This window comes from Suncus etruscus, chromosome X (assembly GCF_024139225.1).
Source record: "Suncus etruscus isolate mSunEtr1 chromosome X, mSunEtr1.pri.cur, whole genome shotgun sequence".
Taxonomy (NCBI): domain Eukaryota; kingdom Metazoa; phylum Chordata; class Mammalia; order Eulipotyphla; family Soricidae; genus Suncus; species Suncus etruscus.
Window position 1 is genome coordinate 53,550,281 of NC_064868.1, and position 13,260 is coordinate 53,563,540.

At 49.8% G+C, this 13,260-nt stretch overlaps 2 protein-coding genes across 4 annotated transcripts; both read left to right on the top strand.

Annotated features, from left to right (window-relative positions):
- The first annotated feature begins 2,123 nt into the window (after positions 1 to 2,123).
- Positions 2,124 to 8,373, top strand: WDR45 (WD repeat domain 45). Of its 3 annotated transcripts, none has more exons than XM_049767296.1 (11): positions 2,124 to 2,269; positions 4,017 to 4,088; positions 4,217 to 4,291; positions 4,364 to 4,483; positions 6,145 to 6,250; positions 6,369 to 6,463; positions 6,843 to 6,922; positions 7,019 to 7,227; positions 7,306 to 7,407; positions 7,489 to 7,634; positions 7,891 to 8,373. In XM_049767296.1, exons 2-11 carry the CDS (start codon positions 4,034 to 4,036, stop codon positions 7,998 to 8,000), a joined length of 1,098 nt encoding a protein of 365 aa, XP_049623253.1. In that variant the 5' UTR covers positions 2,124 to 2,269; positions 4,017 to 4,033; the 3' UTR covers positions 8,001 to 8,373. The 3 variants fall into 3 exon arrangements, with proteins under 3 accessions (XP_049623253.1, XP_049623252.1, XP_049623254.1); XM_049767295.1 differs by having other exon boundaries at positions 4,379 to 4,483; positions 6,091 to 6,250; XM_049767297.1 differs by having other exon boundaries at positions 2,125 to 2,269; positions 4,379 to 4,483.
- Positions 8,374 to 9,104: 731 nt separating this feature from the next.
- On the top strand, positions 9,105 to 12,239 carry PRAF2 (PRA1 domain family member 2). Its single transcript, XM_049767365.1, has 3 exons — positions 9,105 to 9,332; positions 10,723 to 10,940; positions 11,457 to 12,239. Exons 1-3 carry the CDS (start codon positions 9,154 to 9,156, stop codon positions 11,594 to 11,596), a joined length of 537 nt encoding a protein of 178 aa, XP_049623322.1. The 5' UTR covers positions 9,105 to 9,153; the 3' UTR covers positions 11,597 to 12,239.
- The last annotated feature ends 1,021 nt before the right edge of the window (positions 12,240 to 13,260 follow it).

Consider the following 13,260-nt stretch of genomic DNA (forward strand, 5'->3'; position numbering starts at 1 on the left):
TTGCCAGGGCCCCATGCTGCAAGGCTCCCAGGGCCCATTGGGCTCAGCTGCTGGATGGGGCCTCATGCCCACCCAGGGATGCCTATATGTAGTGACTGCCCACCTGGGACAGAGAGAGAAGAGAGGAGTGAAAAAGAAACCAAATATACTTTTTATTCCTAAGACCTGCTGCTGCCACCCCTGGGGTTTCTGATAAAGGGAGAGATAGATGGAAATTCACTGGCCAGAGTTAGTGTTGGGAGGCCCTGGTACAAAAAAGAAAAAAAGGAAATAGATACAAAGCAGGAAGCTGCTCTGGTCACTATCCTAGCAACTCTGCAATAATCCAAGTTTTTCCTTTTTCACCAGGCATGACAAGGGGGCGTGTCCAGGTTCAATAATCATTAAGGTGGGGGTTTCCAAGGGCATGTCCAAGTCCAAGTGCCATACACCAAGAGCATAGTATTTTATTTTGGTTTGTTTTGGGGACACCTCCAGTGATGCTTAGGGGTTACTTCTGGCCAAGCACTCAGGAATCACTTCTGGCAGGCTCGGGGGACCATCATATGAAATGCTGAGTATCAAATTGGATCTGCTGTGTGCATGGCGAGCACACTACCACTGTACTCTCTGACACCAAAATCATGCATTTTTTTTGTTTGTTTTTGGGCCACACTCTGTGACGCTCAGAGGTTACTCCTGGCTATGCGCTCAGAAGTTGCTCCTGGCTTCTTGGGGGACCATATGGGACGCCGGGGGATCGAACCGCGGTCCGTCCTAGGCTAGCGCAGGCAAGGCAGGCACCTTACCTCCAGCGCCACCGCCCGGCCCCAAAATCATGCATTTTAATAGACTTTCCTTATTACTTTTTGATGATTACAAACCAACCATTGTGAAGAATAATATTTTAACATAATTTTTATCTTCATAATTTTCATGTAATTTTTTTTGTGGTTTTTGGGTCACACCCGGCAGTGCTCAGGGGTTATTCCTGGCTCCAAGCTCAGAAATTGCTCCTGGCAGGCACGGGGGATTCGAACCGATGACCTCCTGCATGAAAGGCAAATGCCTTACCTCCATGCTATCTCTCCGGCCCCCTTTTTTTTGTTTGTTTGGTTTTTTTTTTAGGTCACACCAGGCCGTGCTCAAGGGTTATTCCTGTTTCTGCACTCAGGAATCACTGCTGGAGGGCTCGGGGACCATATGAGATGCCAGGGATTGAACCCGGGTTGGCTGGGGTTCCAAGACAAACTCCCAAGCCGTTGTGCTATTGCTCAGGCTCAATTTTCATGTAATTTTTTAGATAAAATGCTAGAAGTCCATAGAGGTTACTCTCTTTAGGAATCTGTCCACGGTATGACTCGTGTGTATACTGTAGCTTTTTGTTAAGAGCCACTTAGAAACAATGTTTCCATAAAATAGCAACTAAAAAGCAATGAAATCATTTCTTTAAAGAAAAAAGAAACTAAGTTACCCTCTTTAGATAATGCCTCCACTCATCTTACCACATATTCCCCAATAAACCTTTTATTCGTACAATAATACTAAGGACGTGGAAATATTTCTCAGAACTATATGTGGAAAATGATCACCATATTTAAATATTGATTAAAAACTAAAAAACTAGTTTCTATCTGTAGATAATTGGGATTTTTTTCCTTCTATGTTGAATCATATTCATATGTATGACCTTCAAGCATCCCACCCCCAATTTTTGATTTGGTTCCCTCAAGCAAAACAAGAGGCTCAAAAGAGAAAGAAAGGAACTTCCACGCCCCATTCCTGCCTTTCCCAGTCCTCAGTTACAGAGCCAGCTTTCCAAATCTCTAGCTTCTCAACACTAAGATGCTCAGCAGGAGCCTCTCTAGATTCCCAAGAGGGCAATTTATTGGTGGCCGAGAACAGCCACTCTAGCCCACGAAAGAGGTCCAAGTCTTGTTGGCCCAGAAATCTAAGCCTGTTAGCTCTCTGAGGTGAAGCGGGGCAGGGCCTTTTGGGGGGGGCATCGGAAGGGTTTTTCGAGCTTAATCCTCGGTTCCCTCGGAAACAGCACGCCCAGGCCTTAAAGGACGCCGCTTGTGCCCGCGAACCTCCGAAGCTTGCGAAGCTCGTGCAACGAGGGCTGCGGTGGCGTTTTCCGCCCGAATGAATCATTTCCTGTGCTAGGCGCCCTCCCCCGGAAGTGAGTCCTGATGTAAACACAGGAGCAGGGCGCTAGGGCCCCAGGAGGTCAGAAAGCCCGGCCGCGGGCGGCGCCGATAACTGGGACTGCCATCAGAGACGTGCGGAGGTCAGTCGGCGTAGGCTGCTGCGGGGAGCTGTGCCATCCAGGAGTTCACAATTGTCAGGGGTCTGGGTGGAGGGGGGCTGCTGTGTATGGGTCTTGGTGGAACGAAAGAGAAGTACTAGCATAGGGGTCTTGAGTTGCTATTGGTCTCGGAAGGCAGGTGATGATGGTCTTGGACAGGGCCTGTGTGTGTATGTGTGCGTGTGTCAGTGTCAGTGCGTGTCTGTGTTTATGTCTGTATTTGTGTCTGTGTGTGTGCGTGCGCGCACTTGCCTATGAGTAGCATCATGAAGCTGGGTGCTGGGGTGGTGCAGTTCTTTGGTATAAACCTATAGGAGCTCAAGGAAGGATTTTTTGGGTGGTAGGATTCTCCAAAGAATGGCTCCTGGGGAAAGAAATGAGGCAACCTGTTGGAGGTGAGCAAGGAAAACTGGAGTGCTGGATTCTTGGAGGATGAAAAAGGCAAAGATTTTTGGGAAACAGGGGTTTTAAATGAAGTATGGGTGTTTGAGGATTGGAATCTTTTGTTTGTTTTGGGTGGGGTTGGTGTCACACCCAGCGGCGTTCAGGGATTACTCCTGGCTCTGCTCTAGAAGTCACTCCTGGCAGGCACGGGGGGGGGGGGGGGGCCGGGACGGGGACCATATGGGATGTTGGGATTCGAACCACTGTTTGTTTGAATCAGCTGCGTGCAAGGCAAATGCCCTACCTCTGTGCTATCTCTCCGGCCCCTGAGGACAGGAATCTTTTTTTTTTTTTTTTTTTTTTTTGTGGTTTTTGGGTCACACCCGGCAGTGCTCAGGGGTTATTCCTGGCTCCAGGCTCAGAAATTGCTCCTGGCAGGCACGGGAGGACCATATATGGGACGCCGGGATTCGAACCGATGACCTCCTGCATGAGAGGCAAACGCCTTACCTCCATGCTATCTCTCCGGCCCCAGGACAGGAATCTTAAGATAGATTCAGGACTACACAACATGAGGGAGGTTGAGTTGTCCCAAGTATGGATTTGGGGAGGTATGTGCCCTGGGCAAGCATCTTCAGTGGGTGGGCAGTATTTGGGTCAAGTTTGAGAGAATGACAGATGGAGAGGACTTGGAGCAGGATTCTTAGGGAATCCTAAGAATTACTGCAAGAAGGCTGGGTGTATGCTGGCATCAGGATGCAGAAAAGGAGATGTGAATGGGTAGTAGGTTGCCATAATAGGTTGGGAGTGTCAGTAGAGCATGAGAAGGGGAACCCTTGTATGAAGTGGAGGGACCAGAGTAGGTCTCAGGGGCTGATCGTGGAGCTGGAAGAAAAAGCAGAGTCCTCATTCTTAGCCCCATATCTCCTCTTTACTGCTGAGTCCACATGGATTTAGGTGTGGAGATCAGAAGAGGTAGATGGAGGTTCCAGGCTCTATTGGATACCAGAGTCAGGATTGGCTGTGAGTAGGAAGGAAATTTCACTGGAATACCCTGTAACCCATTACAGTTAGTGAAAGCCAGGAATTTAGGGGCAGTTGAGGGTCCAGGTCAAGTTAGGCCTTGATCTGGGGTCATTTCATTGTGTGAAGATGGGGAAGTTCCTGACCCTGATCTTTGGAGTTTTGGGAGCTGACAGTGGAGACCCTAGTTCTCTTCCCTTGTTTTGGTGTTCTTGGGAGTCCTGCTAAGTTTAATAGCTAACACAGTGGAAGGAGAAAAAGTAAATCAGTTGGGGATAAGAGTTTTAGGTCTCTTCCCAAGCCTACTCTCATTTTTGTGTAGGGAAACAAGTCTGGATCATGACTCAGCAGCTACCTCGTGGAGTAACCAGCCTACGTTTCAACCAGGACCAAAGTGAGAGAGGCTCAGGCCTGGACCCTAGGGGAGGGGAAGGATGGAACAAAGAAGGGAGGGAAAAGCCAGAGGTGGGTGTTGGTCCTCCAGCATCCTTTGTGGCAGCCTGAATTGCTCCCATCCCTCAGGCTGCTTTTGCTGCGCCATGGAAACAGGTGTACGGATCTACAACGTGGAACCTTTGATGGAGAAAGGACATCTGGGTGAGGCCTCTGAGGGGGACAGGCAGTGGGCAGAAAGGAAGGGAAGTGCATTTTCTCCACCCTCACTAACAGTTGGTCCTTATCCAGACCATGAGCAGGTGGGCAGTATGGGCCTGGTGGAAATGCTGCATCGTTCCAATCTGCTGGCCCTGGTAGGCAGTGGTACCAGCCCCAAGTTTTCTGAGATCTCTGGTAAGTGGTATCGTTCCACCTTTAGCCTATACTTAGAATCCTGGTCTCCCTTGGGCTTTGACAGAGCCTGTCAAAGTTTCACAGTGAGGGCTACCTCTAGGAAGTTATAATGTATGACCTTGAAAAGCTTGTCATTTTGTCTTCATGTAGACACTTAGCAAATGCAGTGGCCTTATTTTGGACAACTGTTTGCCTTGCTACTGAGCTAAGCCGTTTCCTTGTATTAACTTGTTTAATCCTTTCATTGACTAAGTTGTATAAAATATCATTACCCCCACTTGTACAAACAAAACCATGGAGGGATAGAGAACTTAGTTGACTTACTCAAGATCACACAACCAATAGGTTTAAAATATTTTTTTTTGTTTTTGGGTCACACCTGGCAGCACTCAGGGGTTACTCCTGGCTCTATGCTCAGTAATCACTCCTTACAGGCTCGGGGGACCATATGGGATACCGGGATTCAAACCACCGTCCTTCTGCATGCAAAACATATGCCCTACCTCCTTGCTATCTCTCTGGCCCCTAAAATATTTTTTTTGTTTTCGTTTTTGGGTCACACCTGGCAGCACTCAGGTGTTACTCCTGGCTTTATGCTCAGAAATTGCCCCTGGCAGGCACAGGGGACTATATGGGATGCCAGGATTCAAACCACCATCCTTCTGCTTGAAAGGCAAATGCCTTCCATTCTATCTCTCTGGCCCCCTAAAATATTTTTTAATGTCTCTTCATTACACTGTTCCCTTGAGCCTTAAGCACCATCTTGTTTGAAGGGGTTTGAGGGATTGGTACAGTGGGTATAGCTTACCTTGTGGCTGATCTAATTTCTTTTTTTTTTTTTTTTTTTTTTTTTTTGGTTTTTGGGCCACACCCAGTAACGCTCAGGGGTTACTCCTGGCTATGCGCTCAGAAGTCGCTCCTGGCTTGGGGGACCATATGGGACACCGGGGGATGGAACCGCAGTCCGTCCAAGGCTAGCGCAGGCAAGGCAGGCACCTTACCTCTTGCGCCACCTCCCGGCCCCATTTTTTTTTTTAAATTTTTTTTTTTTTTTTTTTTTTGGGTCACACCCGGCAGTGCTCAGGGGTTACTCCTGGCTCCAGGCTCAGAAATTGCTCCTGGCAGGCACGGGGGACCATATGGGACGCTGGGATTCGAATTGATGACCTTCTGCATGAAAGGCAAACGCCTTACCTCCATGCTATCTCTCCGGCCCCTTGGCTGATCTAATTTCAATCCTACACCCCCAGATAGTCCCCGGAGCAGTCAGGAGTGATCCTTGAACCAGTCTGCTCCCAGATAAACCCAAAATGAAGAGTTTTGAAACCTGGCTAGGAAAGTAAAGATGAGTCATAGAGCCAGAGCCTTCAGCACAAACATCTCCTGGGGTAATGGACTGGGTTGGAACCTGCAGACAGAAATACTGGCCCAAAGGTGACAAATGGCTGTGAAGATCCTTGTCCAGTTTAACAGACAACCCACTGCATGCTGCAGTTTCCTCATTTGTCCATGAGCAGTTCCACAGCTGCCCTGTAAGAGACACTTAACAGATTTTAGCTAAAAGTTCAAATAAGCAAGTTAGAGTGAGATCACAGGAAGTGGTCCAGGACTCCTCCTCATTCTAACTCTTGTCCCCAACCATGAACCAACCTGCCCAACAGTGCTGATCTGGGATGATGCCCGGGAGGGCAAGGACTCCAAGGACAAGCTGGTGTTGGATTTCACCTTCACCAAGCCAGTGCTGGCTGTGCGCATGCGTCATGACAAGTGAGTGAGGTGGAGGTGGTGGTAGGAGGTGCCCATAACAGGTAGGCAGGTCTCGGTTCCCACTCAAGGGCACCCTGACCTTCCTTCATGGCCATTATGTACTGTGTGATACCCACAGAATTGTCATCGTGCTAAGGAATCGCATCTACGTGTACTCCTTCCCCAACAGTCCTCGAAAACTGTTTGAGTTCGACACACGGGACAATGCTAAAGGTGAGAGAACTCAAATAAGTAGGTCTCATGTAGGAAATGGTGGATTGGTCTGAGAGGCTCAGACTTACTCTACCATTAGCCAGACCTCAATCCTCACTCTGCTGCCCACCCCCAGATAGCAAGAGTGGTAACATCCTAGAGAACATGGGTCACGATCCCTGGGCCTTTGGGGAGACTGCCAGATCAGCAAAGATGAAGGGAATTACTTGGCTTCTGGGGTGTGGAGCTGAGAACCAGGCCCCCCCACAGGGGATTGAGTATAGGTATTATGTATCCCAGATAATATGGGCCCAGACTTAGACTTTATCTAGCTCTGAACATTCTGCCATCTTGCTCCTCCCTGGACTTCACCAGATCATTCTTTATTCCCATCTCCAAGGACTCTGTGACCTCTGCCCCAGCATGGAGAAGCAACTGCTTGTGTTTCCGGGACACAAGTGTGGGAGCTTACAACTTGTGGTGAGCAGCACCATGGGCCAGGGTGGGTAGGTGGGTAGTGGATGGCCCTGGGGATACTTGTTAGTCTTTGCCCTAAACTGCTCCTCCATTTGATAGGACCTGGCGAGCACTAAACCTGGCACTTCTTCTGCTCCATTCACTATCAATGCCCATCAAAGTGATGTGGCCTGCATATCCCTGAACCAGCTAGGCACTGTCGTAGCATCGGCCTCTCAGAAGGGCACCCTTATTCGCCTGTTTGACACTCAGTCAAAGGAGAAACTAGTGGAGCTGCGCCGAGGCACAGACCCTGCCACCCTCTACTGGTGAGCACGGGGACGCTTGGTGGGCTGGGACCCTCAGACTCCATAACCGGAGGCCATCACCACAGTTCTCTTTTCTAGTATCAACTTCAGCCATGACTCCTCCTTCCTGTGTGCCTCCAGTGATAAGGGCACAGTGCATATCTTTGCTCTCAAAGATACCCGCCTCAACCGCCGTTCTGCGTGAGTACCCCTGCCCCACCTGCTGTATCCCTGGCCCCTTGTCCATGTTGCACCCCTGGGCTGAGCCAATGCTACCTGCAGGTTGGCACGTGTGGGCAAAGTGGGACCCATGATTGGGCAGTATGTGGATTCACAGTGGAGCCTGGCAAGTTTTACCGTGCCTGCTGAATCAGCCTGCATCTGCGCATTTGGTCGCAATACTTCTAAGAACGTCAACTCTGTCATCGGTGAGTGGGAATAGCCCTTTGTTGGGGGGAACCTGCCTGAGAAACAAAGGTTTGTACCATGGGACTGGAATGAATTTTAGGGCCTGGAAGGTTGAAGGGAGTTCCAATGGGGGGGTAATGAATTCCATCAGTATAAAGGTGGCAAGGGATAGGGACCTGGATGAAGCTGCTAAAGTCTGGGATACACATGGAGGTTAGAAATGTGTGGCTTCCTGGCACTTCCTGACTTTATACTCATCCTCCCCATCTCTTCCAGCTATATGTGTAGACGGAACCTTCCATAAATATGTGTTCACTCCTGATGGAAACTGCAACAGAGAGGCTTTTGATGTTTACCTTGACATCTGTGATGATGATGACTTTTAAAGATCCTGTAGGTTGTGCTAGAGGCCTGAAGTGGCAGATTACAAAGGGTTTTTTTGGTAGGGGGCCAGAGTGGGTGCCATGGAAGCCGCACACAGCAAGCATTCAGCTGGCAAATCCCTATTCTGCACTCAAAGTAGCCTTGAAACAACTTACTTCCCCCAAGCACTTTTGGACATTGGGGTGTCTTTGATGAAATGTATGCTGGCAAGGCCAAGCCTTGGGACCACAGGAGGCAGTGGACCTACTAGTGTGCCTAGCTGGAAGAAGACTGCCATGAACTTAGAGGGAGTACCCTAATCCAGTTGTGGAGATTTAAAAAACTCAAAGCAACATCTTTAATTTGTTTGAAACAAATAAAAATTCCTTAACAGTACTTATGGTTGGACCTGTCGGGGTGGGGGCTGGAGAATATGAGGTGAAAAAGCCCTGGCAAAAGAGTTTATCAGGAGTGAAGCCAGAGCAATAGAACAGTAAATAGGACACTTGGCTTGCACACAGCAGGACCAGGTTCGATCTCTGGCATCCCACATGATTTCAAACACATCAGGAGTAATTCCTGAGTGCAGAGTAACCCATGAGCATTATTTGGTGTGCACAAAAACAAAACTTTCCAGAAAAGCTGGAAAGATAGTACAGCAGCTAAGCCTTACACGCAGCTGACCTGGGTCCAATCCCTGGCACCTCAGATGATGTCCTCGAGCACCGCCAGGAGTGAGCCCAGAGCACAACTGGCTGTGATTTCAGAATAACAACAAAACGTTTTCCTGGAAAGGTGTGACCTCTTGAAACCGTTCACAGAAAAGGAAGGGGAAATGTGCTCCGGTCCTTTTCACAGTTCCTGCCATCCTCTCTCCTCAAAGGCCTGGTTTATGGCTACTCGGTGCTTATGCTAGTGCGGCCAAGCTCCCATGATGCGCACGAACACACGAAAGAGCAGGCGCCACGCTGCAGCCGAATTCCGGTAGTCCTTGCAATTTTGCAGCAGTTCTTTGCGACCGCGCTTCCGGTCACGTGTGCTTCCGCGGTGAGGGTTCGGGAAGGCGACTGCGCACGCGAAACTTCATTTCCCAGAAGCCTCCGCGGCGCCGCAGAGTGTAGCGGGTGCTGTAGTCCAGTCGCTCTTCCAACTGGTCCAGCTTCGTCGACCGTCAGGATGTCTGAAGTGCGGCTACCGCCGTTACGCGCCCTGGACGACTTCGTTCTGGGGTCGGCGCGTCTGGCGGTCCCGGATACCTGCGACCCGCAGCGATGGTGCCACCGCGTCATCAACAATCTTCTCTACTACCAAGCCAACTACCTTCTCTGCTTTGGCTTGGGTCTTGCGCTGGCCGGGTGAGGGAGGGACAAATGGAAGGAGGGAGGCGCCGGTTGGCCTGGTCGAGGGTGGCCGCTGCGTCCGGAGGAAGGAGCTCACTGAGCTCGGTCTTTATGAAAAACCCAGTGGGAACTGAAGGGGGGCTTGGAGTTAACCAGGCCTGGTAATTAAGGAGAGCCCGGGAAGGAGGCGCTGGGGAGTCCTAAAAAGGGTTGGGGGTGGAGAAAGTGTAGGACTGAAAGGGGAAGATCGGGGGTGGGGGAACCTCACGATAGCTAGGGGACTCCCACTGAGCTGAGGCTGGGCTCTGCGAATGATTGAGGTGGTCCTAGAGAATTGAAGGCAGAGAAAGGGAACTGCCCAAGCTGAGTTGTGTGGACTGGATTTTTTTCATTACAGAATTTTGCTATTTATTTCGGGGGACATGCGATCACAGAGGTGCTATGGCGTTTCTTTTGGCTCCACAATTGGGGGATCGCTCCTAAAGCCCACGGATAAAAACCCGGGTCTCCCTCAGGCCATGCTCACGTTCAGCCCAGTGATATAGAGAGGGGGTACATTACAGGGACATGAGTTTGGAGGTGAGTGGGGCTATGCCCCTGAGATTTCCTGTCGGGAAACTGGGAGAATAGGATGGGGGATAAAGGACCTAAGGGGAAGGTGGGTGCAGGGATGGGGACAGAGACCTTGTGGAGACTTGCATGGAGCTGGGAGTTAGGAGTGATAGACGTCTGATAGGAGTTATGCCAAATAGAAAGGAACCGTCTCATCCGGGGGCTGAAGAGATTGGGTAGATACATTGTTTGCCTTGCACATGGCCGACCTGCTCAACCTCCAGCATCCTATATGGTCCCCCAGTTCCACCAGGAGTGACCTCTGAGCACAGCTGGGTGTGGCCCCCAAACAAACAAACAACAAAAGGGAACTATGTATAGGAAAATGAGGGCTGGAGGGGACTTTGTATGGGGGGTAGAGTAGGAGAATCTTAGGACCAGCGTCTAGAAAGACTCCTGGAAGGGAAATTTTCAAAGACTGGGCTCCAAAGCCCGGTTTGGGGTTAGATTGGCGTGAAGGAATCCAGTCAGAGTCAGAGTTGGTAAAGTGCACTAGGAAGGGCTGCAGGCCCTGGTCCTTTGAGAGATGGAAGGGGGGCCTGCAGTCACAGATCTCAGGAAACTGAAACTATAAGATTGGTGAGAAAGAAAGTTGGGGCCTCACCCCGTGCCCACATCTCCCAAGGGCTTCTGGAAGTTGAAAGCCCCGGCAAGTAATGTTTGGAGACTGGCTTGGAGGGTCTTCGGAGCTAGAACCAACACACTGAGTTCAGTGAATGGTGGCCTGGAGTGGGGGTGCTGAGAGCAGAGGTTCCCTGCTCTGTCTGCTGAATGAACTTCCTTTGTCCTGCAGGTACTGGCGTCCACTGCACACCCTGCTCAGCGCGCTGATTGTGGCTGTGGGCCTGGGTGTGCTAGTGTGGGCAGCTGAAAGCCAAGCAGCTGTGCGTCGTTGTCGCCGCAGCCACCCCACAGCATGCCTGGCAGCAGTCCTGGCCTTCGGCTTTCTTGTCCTCTGGACTGTGGGCGGCGCATGCACCTTCCTGCTCAGCATTGTTGGGCCTGTGCTATGTGAGTTTCCACCTGAAAATACCATGCGAGCGTGTGCCTCCTGGGTTCCCTGGGCTGATAGTGGACTGGAACATCTGGCATGCATGGACTTTGTGAGCCTTCAGGGCTTCAACTTCCCTATGGGAATGCTTTTCTGATTTCCCTTATGGAAACCACCCATCTGACCCTGGAATACTTCCCTGGTATTAAATGTCCTTTTTGGGTGCCAGAGCAATAGTACTTGCTCTGTAATGCACTTGGTTTGCTGACCCAGGTCCCATCCTTGGTGTCCCCTTTGGTCCCCCATCCCCCTCCAGGAATAATTCCTGAATGCCTGAGCACAGCACCTCACCTCCCAAAAAACCCTTTCTCTGGCCATATCCCTAACTACTCCATGCCCATACTGTCATTTAGATTTAAAGGCAGCCTGGCTTCTGACCACCCCTTTCATCTGTCGGTACACCACTTGCCCTCTGCAGATCCCTCACTGGTTAAAGGCCCCATACCACTGACCACTCTTGTCTGTATTGCCCTCAGTGATCCTTGTCCATGCTTCTTTGCGCCTGCGCAACCTCAAGAACAAGCTCGAGAACAAGATTGAGAGCATTGGACTGAAGCGGACACCAATGGGGCTGCTGCTAGAAGCTCTGGGACAAGAGCAGGAGGCCGGATCCTAGGGCCCTAAAATCTGTACCCAAGACACCACCCTACAACCAAGATCTAGAAAACACCATCCCACAACCAACACCTCCCTGTATAGGGAACCCGGAGCCATTTCCCACCCTTAAGATCCCATCTCCAGTCCTTCAATTCATAAAGCAAGACATCTCCCTTTAGGCCCCATACCTGGCATCTTCCTCATTATCTTAAGGGACCAGTTTTCTCTAGCCCTGGCTTCTATATCACCCATACCCAACCCCAAACTGGGATTTAGGACCAGAATATCCATCCAGCTAATCTAGCCCCAGCAACTAGCTTGAGAAACACTCCCCTGCACCCCTAAAGCTAGGATCTGAAACCAAGACAGTCTCCAATCTTGAACTCTTGGACAAAGGTTTTTCTTAACCCCACCCCAGCTCTGAACCCAGATGAGGGCATTGCCAAATCTTGAACTCAAGACCTGGGTGTTTCCAACCCTCATCTAAGGGGAGGATTCAAGTATCTTATAAGTCCCTCCTATACTCATCAATGTCCCACTCTTCCATAGTCCCCCCTAGTGGTGAGGGCCAAAAGGTGTGGCAGTGGAGGTCAGCCTGCGCAATGAGGCATATATATCAGTGTTGCTGCAATAATAAAGGCTGTTGCATTGTTCGAGCCAAATTGGCCTCCTGGGTAAAGTCTTTGTGCATTTCAGTAGATACAATCGACATTCTGGGTGTTAGCATGATAGTACAACAGACAGGGTGTTTGGTCTTGCACACAGCCACCTGGATTCAATAGTGGCTGGATTCAGCTCAATACCTCATATGGTCTTCAAGCACTTCCAAGAGGGATTCCTGAGCCTAGAGCTGGTAATAAACCTTGAGCACCATTGGGTGTGGCCCAAAGATGTTAAAAACAGAAACAAGTGGAATTCTGGGCTGGTGCTACGACTTAATGATAAAGCATGTATCCTGCATGCCTAAAGACTGATATGATTCTTCTATGCCACACACATATTACAAACCGTAGAGCCTGTCATCATGCCTTTCATTTGTGTTAGAGATTCTTCTGAGCTGGATCTTTGTCATCTATTTGGGCCAAAGAAATTATCTGTTCCTCAAACCTCTTACCTCTGGAGCATCAGGAATGCACAAGGTAGTTACCTGCATAAAACATTTTCCTTCCATTCCAGACATTGTCACTATGTGCCCCTGCTATGGGATGGTTGGGGATCTGAGTGTGCCCAGAAAGAAAAGTTATCTCCCAGTCACAACAAGGAAAGATGAAATGGAGAACAACCCAGGATGTTTCCACTGTGCAAATTTTTTTTTTGGTTTTTGGGCCACACCCAGTGATGCTCAGGGATTACTGCTAGCAGTGTGGTCAAAAATCGCTACTGACTTGGGGATGCCGGGGGATCAAACCACGGTCCATCCTAGGCTAGCGCATGCAAGGCAGATGCCCTACCACTTGCGTCACTGCTCCAGCCCCAAAAATCTTTTTTTCCTGTGAAAGAGAGGAGGGACTGAGGTAAAGAGGAATGACACAACATATAAGTTTAGTTTACACATTTATTATAGAAACTTCCTTCCAGTGTGACCAATGTACTGGGCCTCAATCCATTGGTACAAAAAAGAAAAGTTGAACATTAGGGAGAAAGGGAAGGAGGACCCCTAGGTCCAGAAAGTCACAGACACCG